Source organism: Sphaeroforma arctica, assembly GCF_001186125.1.
Source record: "Sphaeroforma arctica JP610 unplaced genomic scaffold supercont1.149, whole genome shotgun sequence".
Classification (NCBI taxonomy): domain Eukaryota; class Ichthyosporea; order Ichthyophonida; genus Sphaeroforma; species Sphaeroforma arctica.
Window position 1 is genome coordinate 3068 of NW_014040409.1, and position 10380 is coordinate 13447.

General features: G+C 43.4%; 2 protein-coding genes across 2 annotated transcripts in view; one reads left to right on the forward strand and one right to left on the reverse strand.

The window, feature by feature from the left end:
* Nucleotides 1–4000, forward strand: part of SARC_03059 (hypothetical protein) — a gene marked incomplete at its 5' end in the record, with an annotated part of 4678 nt that extends 678 nt beyond the window's left edge. Inside the window, 6 exons of the mRNA XM_014303145.1 lie at nucleotides 797–1457; nucleotides 1896–2027; nucleotides 2365–2497; nucleotides 2788–2953; nucleotides 3306–3377; nucleotides 3511–4000. Of these exons, the coding sequence (XP_014158620.1) occupies nucleotides 797–1457; nucleotides 1896–2027; nucleotides 2365–2497; nucleotides 2788–2953; nucleotides 3306–3377; nucleotides 3511–3645 (1299 nt within the window). The 3' untranslated portion in view covers nucleotides 3646–4000. The remainder of the gene's footprint in view (nucleotides 1–796; nucleotides 1458–1895; nucleotides 2028–2364; nucleotides 2498–2787; nucleotides 2954–3305; nucleotides 3378–3510) is intronic.
* Nucleotides 4001–4019: 19 nt separating this feature from the next.
* On the reverse strand, nucleotides 4020–8676 carry SARC_03060 (hypothetical protein). Its single transcript, XM_014303146.1, has 2 exons — nucleotides 6088–8676; nucleotides 4020–5767 (listed from the first exon to the last, which is right to left on the reverse strand). The coding sequence occupies exons 1-2, from the start codon at nucleotides 8133–8135 to the stop codon at nucleotides 5047–5049; spliced, it is 2769 nt and encodes a 922-aa protein (XP_014158621.1). The 5' UTR covers nucleotides 8136–8676; the 3' UTR covers nucleotides 4020–5046.
* Between the last annotated feature and the right edge of the window lie 1704 nt (nucleotides 8677–10380).

Sequence of the window (10380 nt, forward strand, 5' to 3'; positions counted from 1 at the left end):
TGTATGTATCGTCCATTACTATTCTATTTCCATTAGACAAGCATACTTAACTGTATTCAGAGATATGTTTAAGTGTGTGTGTATTTGTATGTACGTCTGTACGTACGTTTGTAAATATTATTATATCTACACGTATATATATATATATATATATATTTATATATTTATTTATATATATATATATATCTGTGTTTATGTAAGTATGTATGTATGTATATTTATATATATATATCTGCATGCACATCGTAAATAAAAAAGAATCTTGTGCTTGCGAACGGGTTTTAGTCGTCCATACCTTTACTCTATAGAACGACGAATCATTTTATTTAAAATGAAGCGTAGTCTCGTGACTACGATTGTCATACTGACCTGGGAAGGCCACTGGCAAACAGCAAATGTATTTATGTAGTATCAGTCACCCGTACCTACCCTTCTTTGAACGTCTGGAGTTTGGTACAAATAGTTTAGTCTGATATTCGAGTGCCCCACGATTAGAGGTATTGCGTATACGTGTATTGTGAGTGCTTCTCGCTGTAATCACTCAAGGTACATATATTGAACAATGAGTTGAAATAACATATCTAATGTGAGTGCTCACCCACTCGTTATTGTGCTTACTGGTGTGTCGTCAATCCTTTATATATACTAATTTGAATACTGTTCGTCTTTCTCTTTGTAATAATACCTTGGTCATTATAGTCACAAAGCCGACTCACATTTCCTACTATGCCAACGTAGTATTGGTTCTCACGTATCTACTGGAGTTCACGTGGTTGCTGTTATTGCTTTTGTGTAGGGAGTATCTATATCACACAGGAGGACAGTACCTAATGCCTCAGAGGCTTTGCATAGTGGATCGTTCCGCAGCCCAGTATCGAGCAATAGAAGCAGGAATGACTTCCATAGACACCAGAGCCATGATCAAAGGTGGCCAAATCATCACCATGTCGATACTTCGGAAAATAGAAGTGATCATATCCACACACCATCACACACGCGGCAAGCAACAAGCTGTCGCAAGACCCGCTTAGAAACGAGACAAGAAGACAGAGATGATCCTTACCAACACGATGATAGGCCCTACACGCCCGACTACGATCACACACAGAATCAAAGGAGTACGCCGCGCACACAAACCAACCCCCAAGTCGGAAGCTCACGTAGGTCAGGTGTTCACGATCACTTGCCACACCCGCCACAATCTGTATCTCAAGGACAAGCTCCTAGTAATAGCTCCAGGAAAATAAGAGACCGGTCCCAAAGGGTCAGTAGTAGACCGCAATATGATGACGTACCCACCCCCAGGGGGAAGGATATGGCGCCAATTCAAAGCACGCCCTCTATACGGACGCCAAACCAAAGGAATATAGAAACGCCCAGGTCGAGTGGAAAATCACACAAATTGTCCGTGCGGGGAGGAGGTGACTCTTCAATACTATCGGAGTCATCTATATCAGGTATGCGCTTGAGCTACCGTTTATATATGCGTATTCTGTTAACCCAAAACAAAAATAGTACTTGAGTTGGAATTCGCGAATTTAACTATACTGCTGTATTGATTAGCTCAGCGTGGCTCCGCAGGATACCCTCGCATTTGTGTACATCTGGTTAGGCTCCGTGAATCACCTTAGCAACATCGAGAAAGCAGAGATTTCGTATGTTTCTTTTACAATATCTAATATGTGTTTTGAAAAGGTGTAGCGAGAGTACCAGTAAGCAATGGCCTTCTATCAGCAGAAGAACCTCTTTTTTTTTTCAGTTAAACAACGACCATAGTTGGCGCTTTGAAGTCAAAATGGAACGTATTGCAATATTCAACCACCCTTGTAACGTTACGTCTGCTCCAATCTTCTTACTTGTGCTTGTTCTGTCACAATTCATGATGCAACCCTCAGACTTGCGAATAGATGTGCCGGACAATATCCCATCAGAAAGTGAGCGATTGAGACATCTTCTGACTGCGTCAATGTCCATGGTACTGGACCACTACAGGGCCATGGACAGTAATTCATATAAATTAACGGCAGGTATGGGTGCTCTGATTTGATTTCATCTTTCTTTCGAGCGTGCTTGTAAATTCTTTCAAATCGAACCCCGTTGTAGGAAATAACAATCGATGAATTTAATCACATAGTCGGCTATTTACACACTACACCCCCTTTGTATCGAGATGATTCTCGAACAGCCTAACAATTATACCTCGGCAAACTTTGTTCCCGCAAGTGAGACCATACAGACTGAATTTCGTCTATCGCCAAGGATTCGATTTTTGCTCGTACAAACCTTCTTATCAGCCTCCATGTAATGTGATATGTAAATATGGTCGCCTTTACTGAATAGATGCATACCCCCTTTATAATGTAGCCGAAAAAATATGCCAGGAATTCATAGAAAGCGATCCCTGTGAGATAGGAAGTTTACAAAGAGAGGTCCTGCCAAATCCAATGAACATTGAAAGACAAACATTATTAGACCAATATCAGGTTCCTCTCGACAGGTAGGTCAATGTCAGGCATGTTTTTTGAAGCTATGTCGTATTGACTTCCTTGATGCCCCTTTCATCAGCTCTACTTGGTATCTGTTGGCGGTATATTCAAAATATGGAAAAGCTGCAATTTGACTTTAAAATATACTACATGCACGTATCTATTCTGGAATGCAGAGTAAAGGTACACGGATCTTTAGCGAGAAGGAAGTGTGATCTATTTCGCGGGAAGTATTTATATTAAATAGCACATCATTGCAGAATATAATGTTTTGAAGAGGTACACTCGTTGAATCCTATAGGTTGCTTGCCGAGCGCGCGCAGTGGCACATGATGGAGGAGCGCCATAGATCTATGGCGACTACTGCGAATCAAGATGAAGTAGAACAACTGTCAAGAGATAAATTATACGCAGACCGAAGTCTCCACGAGCGTATCAATAGGGAGCAGTCATCTTTGATGCTCAAGGTATCCATGTTATGCATGCGGTGCGCTTGAATGAGAATATACCTCTTCAATGGAATATACCTTAAATTGGGGCGTTTATGTTTCGTATTGTTGGTGTGTTCTTCTTTCATTTCATCATCCGTGATAACTTCGAGTTGTTAAAAACAACTTTACCCTAATTCGCGCACACTTGTGGAGCTAGCTGCCTTAATCTGTCACGACAGACTGGGGATCGGTTTTTATTGTTTTACTCGATATGTCCGCTTTTCGATGTATATCGCTAAACGCATATGTTAGAGAGGCTACTTATACATCATACCACAATGATGCAATAGAATCAAATTGTCTTTTATCGCCTGAACCCTTGTGTTAGGTGGAGCAAATAAGCCAAACTACCAAATCTCTGGAGTACTTGGAGAGGAGTGGCCGAGACGCCCTCAACGCGGTAAGTGCGGGAGTCAAATCATTGTGCCTTATTCAGTTGATGTTTTGTATTGCATTTTTGTTCAGGGGTTTATTATCTTTAATATATTTACGATCTCGTCCTGACAAATGTTTGCTTTTTTGGATTTGTGCAGGATGCGGATGAGCCATCAGGCGACAATACGGCCACTACTACTATACCAAACACGCGAATTATGACCAACCGTACAACCCCTGCCTCCGAGAAGAAAACTCCCAGGAGACTCATTAGGGGAATAATTGACTTATAAGGAGCATTAAGCGGTGCGCTTAGCGCCAGCAACCGAACATGACGTTTACTTATTACGGGACGGTGTATAACTTATCTACCCGATTTATTGTGATATATCTTGGAATGATAGAGAATATAACTCACCTTCCTGGTTTATTGTGATATTTCTTGGATGTTTGAGAGTTCATGTTGACTCGCTCTAATTAGAATGTCTTGTTGTGAGTTCGCCCTTGCAATGGACAGGTGGCATGCGTAAAAATTGCTGGGGAAATGACTTAACTACAAAATAATAAAGACTCGAGAAAAAGTACATATACAATTATAAAGATCACGTAGGCGAACACTACGTTGGATATCCTCGATCAAAGCGTGCAGATGCACTTTTTGTTCTAATTAATTGAAGCGTGCGAACGCAGTATTAATTTATTGAATCCAAGCGTATAGAGGAACTATATATTTCATTTTAAAATTCAAACAAAAGCATTCAAAAGTGTAGATGTATTAATTTCCGTTGTCTGGTATTTGTACGAACACTGTCAGTATGGTGACGGGTTGAGTCCCTTAATCTCACAACTCTTTGTCGATAACGTGCGGCACTCGGGCGATATCAGAAATGTCGGGACAAGCCTGAGAGCGTAGATGGTGCCCTGCAGCATGCCAAACAATTCTCAGGATAAACGCTCCTATGCTATGACATACTCTCAATTTTAGACTGTTAGACTATAATATTTTGGTGGTAGAATATGCGTGCCGGCGCATTATACTTTCCCGGTACTTGACTAGCACACTCATTTTGTCTTCAATGCAGATCTTAACGTACTGATACGGATTACATGTAATCTCGTCACACTCTACAGGCTCACGCTCGTAAAATCATTCCTCGCAGTCCTGTAATTCATGCTAGCCTCGCCTAGGTCTGAGAACCTCTACTACCCCCCACTGCTAGAAAATAATATTCAACCCACGTCCAGGGCATAGAGTACAACATATAGCTGTGAACCTCTGGGTGCCTGCACGCGAACTAAGCGTGGCACTACGCAATTCATATCATAGCTCCAGCGTTGTGCGGCTGCTTGCCATTGAATGGAGGTACGATGCCATTTGTGGCTTGACTTGTAACACTGTCTCTCTGCATAAGCCAGCTTGGTTGTCAACTCTGATGCACTCCTCATAAAAAGTGCATTGGTGAATCAGATGCAACAATTGAACGCAAGCTATGAAGTTAAATAACCCTAGCGCACCATATCACATCCAGGCGTATTTGATGGAGTTCTTGGCATTTAAGGTATGCCTCCATCCAGGCGTGTGTTGTGTGTCTGTAATCGCCATCGAAATTCTTTAAACATTGCATCGTCTCTGTGTTGCACACTGCCTAGTCACCTAGTCAACACATTTCTGTCACTACGCGATTCGGTTGTGTTCAAACCGTGCATGTGGGTCGCAGTTGCTCCGATCGGGTCTCCCCGGAATCTAGAGCTACACCACCGGATGAGTTAGTCGCATCAGTAATATCCTCCATTAGACTTTGAGAACGCGGCATAGACATAGACGCAGATTTAACTACACCACGCCTTGCATTTGAGGCCTGTGACAAACGTTGGCTCATCTGTGCTTGTACGAATTCACTGCGCACAGGGGCACTCCCGGGAGTCCGCTCCTCGGCCAATTCTATGTGCAAGTCTACACCCCTTGCACACAGGTACAGCGGCACGGGAAAACTGTCAACCATATAGAGTGATATTATAAACCAGGAGAGGTACGGGATTACCAGACTAGCGTACGGCGAGTATTGGTAGAAACTCGCGGCAATGAAGAGTGCCAAGAAAAGCGTAGGCGACAAAATCGCCAGTCGGATGTTTTGATAGAAGTCACTGAACTTCTCGTGCGCCCCTCTCGAAAAGTACGAGTAGTACACAAACAGGCCCCAGTACAGCAGGGTTTGTGCAATGGATCCCGCCCACCCTATTGTAAACTGAGCGTCCGAGTATCTACTTTCGATATCTCTAGCATTCATGAAAAACACCACACTGAAGGGTACCACGCTCAGCGCCCAAGAGCAGGTAAGCAAAAACGTGAACCAGCCATAGGAGAATGAGAGCTGGTAGCTGTGCGCCGCAAAGATGCGATAGATCATACGCTGCCTGTGACAAAAGAATGACAAGCAGTACATGTGAGTAATGATGGTAAATTAACACCTGGCTTGCACATTATAGCCATGCATACACTAAACCCTGAATCCCGTGGTGCACCTCTGGACATAGGTCCCAAGATGGCACACATCCAATCTGGAATTTGGTGATAACATCGCAGGCAACGCATCGCAGAGCGACACATGGAGATTGTCGTGTAATGAGCCCGCACAGACAACAATTTGGACTGAAAGCCAAACGAAATCACATAATGCGAATAGGTCAGGTCGCCAATTAGACAATTTGGTAATGTATAAGAGGCAATCGCATACCTTGCGACGATGGCAATCACGAACTGATTAAGCGTGCAATTTTGCAGCACGACGACCACATAGTAAACCCACTCGGGTACCCCGGGTGCAGCGAAAACTATTACTTCTATGAAACTGAGTATGATACAGGGGAAGATACCTCCCAAGAATAAATGAAACAGGAACTCCCTCCCCCTGCTTTTAACCATGGGCCGGTCTCTGTAGATGTGCAAGTAGTACGATATCACGAGCGCTGGGACTAGTGTGATCATACAACATAGAACGGCTGACCCGTATGCGATGTCTTCATTGTTAGTCCACGACTCAAGCAAGGATTGAGAGTTGATCAGATACGCGGGTAGGTATAGTGCGCTGCATAACGGAAGCCAGACTAACAGATAAACCCAGAGGTTTAGTTTGCGCATGCGGTTGTAGTCGCTGAACCATCTCGTCAGCCTCACATTAAAACCAGGTCTCACGGCAAAAGAAAAGTCCCCTTCACACTCTTCCCGTACGTTCTCAGAGCCGCTGTTGCCAATGGGTTCGATCGCTTCCTGTGCTTCCGCGGACATCGCTTGAAACCACATGGGTGCAACGTTCGTGGCACTTTGCGAATGTTGAGGCTGCACTCCAAACACCACATTTGTTTTCCCTTGATCCTTCGAAGATATCAGATGCACGTTCGCACCCCTATCGTTCTCGTTGATTGTAGCTAGGGGATAAATGCCGGTCGCACTCATGTTTTGGCCTGTTTCGATCGCGGTAGCCCCGAGTGACCCGGTATTTAAATCTGTATTGAACTGTGTGTTGTCACTCTCAAGCGTCTTTCCCGTTTCCTGCAGTGTCTGCGAACTTGACTTTCTGACCGCTCGTCGATCGCTTGACACCGATGCCGAGTATGACTGTACATCCCGCTTGTCAATTAACTCCCATCCCGCCATTAAATCCGAAGAAGACTCCCTCTCAGCATGGCCTAGCTCAGAAGTGGATACTTTGCCGCCTGAGTTAGAAAACTCGATTGGGCCCATTTCACCGTTGGTGCGGTCGACCGTACGCCGAGAAACCGGTGCAGATTTCGACACATGCACGCATATATTCTGACACTTATTGGTAGTAGAGTCGTGCTCCGCGCACCTAGTGCACATATCCAAACACTCTGCGATACACAGGTCGTCTACTGGGCACTCATACATATGGCTACCTTCCAATGTATGCCGTCTGCGCAAGGTTTTACCCACACTTTCTCCAGTATCAGCGTCGTCTAAGCTACGACTGCGTATGCCAGCACCGTACGAAAGCTTACTATCATTTTGCGCTTGTCCGAACGTGCGCATATCATGTCCGCCTACGTTTGAAGGACCTTTGTGCACCGACGCACACCCCAAACATTTCGAGTCCGGGGGTCGTTCAGAAATATCCTCAGGGTGTTCGAATTCGCTACCAAGATTTGGCAGCGAGATACTCGCAAGCTTGCCCTCATTGGGTTCAAAATCACTGACTGAATATCTTAAGTTCTCACTCGAACATGCGCTAATGCTATTATTTCTCTCGGTAGTGCGACTCTCTGCGCTGGGACTGTGCATCAGACTCGGAGTACAGATAATATCACTATCACTAAGCCTGTTAACAAGTGTGTTACCGCAAATTTTGGCAGACTTCCCAATTTGCGGCCGTTGGGGCAGACGCGCGGTGGCCCTAGTGAAAGCCAGCGAGACATGGCGTTTATACTGCCTGACATTATCCGCTACAGTCGAGGTGGCTTTATCCTTTCCCTTCCCTGAATTATGCGGTACGATGATAGGGTACGCATTGAACGTTACGCGATTCTTTGCCTCTGATGGTACTACAATTGGCACTGTATCATACTCACGCACACTCTGTAAGTGTTTGCGCGCATAGACTGCCTGTGCGCAAACACACATCCCCTTGCACCCATCCTTGCCACGCTTGCAATGTGGGCTAGCTTCTGCATCCAACGTACTATCCGGATAGATTAAACCTGGTCTTAAATTGTCTACACTGCTCAATTTTGTGCGCTCTGATCGAAACTCCGGGAGCGAGGTGTGCATATCTTATCATGTCTTATTAGCGCACTTACACATACTCGAAAACCCCCTAACAACACATTTTTATGATTATGTATGTATGTATGTGTATATATATATATATATATATAAATATATAATGTGTGTGTGTGTGTGTGTGTGTGTGTGTGTGTGTGTGTACACGTGTGTGTGTGTGGTGGGTGGGTCTGTGTGTGTATGTGTGTATATATATTTGTGTGCACGTGTGTGTTTGTTTGTGTACACGTGTATGTGTGTGTCTAAACGTGTGCACGCGTAGTGTGTGTTTGTGTGTTAGTAAGAGTGAAAATGAATACGTGTGTACCAGTAAGTGTGTGTGTGTGAAAGTAAAGGTGAAAAGTGACTACATTGGTATATGAGTATGTCACCTATATATTACTAGGAAAGTAGCCGCTGCCGCTTACTGATTATTGACTTCGGACCACACTGTGTATGTTGTTGCTGCGTAAAGGCCAACTAATCACGTCTGCATTACGTCTGCATCACCACATACTACTGAACTGAAGCTAAATAAATAAATATGCAGATGCCTTCATTCTCCTTTTCTTTTTGTTTGATGACCTATTTGTTTTTATATATAAAAAAGAAGGCTCTAAATCATAGGCCCGGACTCCCCGGACTCCCGGACAACATATGGAGAAGGGGGAGCGAGATTTTTACTCTTTAAAAAATCAATCTCATTGGCACTTAGAAAGCACAACTACTTTGTTTTAACGAATAATAAACGTATGCTTAATCTCATCTCGATCGGACTATTGGTTTAAAGGTTATGAAGGATTTCAGTTTGTACCAGAACTGGGTCAAACTAGCCACCCGTAAATAAGATCCATACCTAACAGACCTTTCTGGCATAGAGCATACATACTACTTTAATGGACGTTTATTTCGGGTACATCATATTCTCACTGGTACAAAAGCTACTGGTTAGAATATGAAGTACCCGAAATATACGTCGAGACTCGCTATACGCGCACATATAGCCCCCCATAGACCATCTTTGAAAAGTAGTATGCTATAACGCCACAAAGGTCAATACTACTGGGGCCTGGGCTACACTGAACCTACTGTGATCGCTGCACTGAACTCAATCAATATCAATATTTTTTATTATTTTTGACAGTTCGACAGATCTTATAAATGACCGGGCATGTGGATTTCTGTCCCTTTTTCTCTGGTAGTTTCGTGGACTGTTGTTCTTTGACCTATTTGAGTCCCCTTTTTATACGCGAAACTGGTGTCATCTTTGTCTGTAAGATGTTAGTTTGATGTCATCTTTGTCTTGTCGGATGTCGGACTGTTGACACTATGCACGATATAGGAGGACCCTAGGATTCGGCTCCAAAAACTCCAGAGCTTCCCCTATTTTTAGAGTTATCAAAAATCCTGCGGATTTTTTAGTTGACAAATGTCCAAAATTCGTACTGGAAGGGTGAATACTGAAAAAACGGCCAATATTTCCCAAATCAGTCAGAATCAGGTTTTGAAACAGGCGTAATATCAAAAATGTGTCCGGGTGATATTTCAGATCAGGTCTTGCTGAGCATTTTCCGCTATCAAACTCTCGAATCGGGTCATTATTTCGTGCTCCGTGGGTCGAGTCGGGAGGGGTCATTTGGCCGACTATCGGCAAGTCGGCAACTGCACAATAGCCTTCTACTAATGTTGAATTCAGATTTCAGAAGGCTGCGCTTCTAACGTAAAAAAAAAATGTCACCACAAGAAGAAGGCTTTGTATGAATCTTTTGAAGAAGGAGGCTACATACTACATACAAAGTTTGATCTACGACTATATGGTACTGCTACTAAATACAAGAGAGAGTATTTAGTGTCATTGACTCATTTGAAGGGTGCCGACAGTGCCGACTGCCGAGTGCCGCCTGAAGCAGTGAAGTCTGAACTGAGAACTTGTAGTTTGTACTCATGAGTCTGTAGTCTGTACTGGCGAGTCAGACTCAGACTAAAAATTTACATAAGTTCTTTTTTCAGAAGGCTATGTATGTAGCCTCCTGAATAGAACAAAATATCTAGTATTTATTTTTAAATACTCTACTACTAGTTAGTAGTAAAATAGTAATCATGCTGTAGTATGTAGGTTAATTTTTATAGAAAGCTATGGTCGTCTATGGAGTCAGACTCTGACTATAAAAATCTATTGGATACACAAATAGATTTGGTCAGGATTTCTTTTATGTGGATAGTAGTGTGTTTCTAACTGTTTATTGTTTGTTGT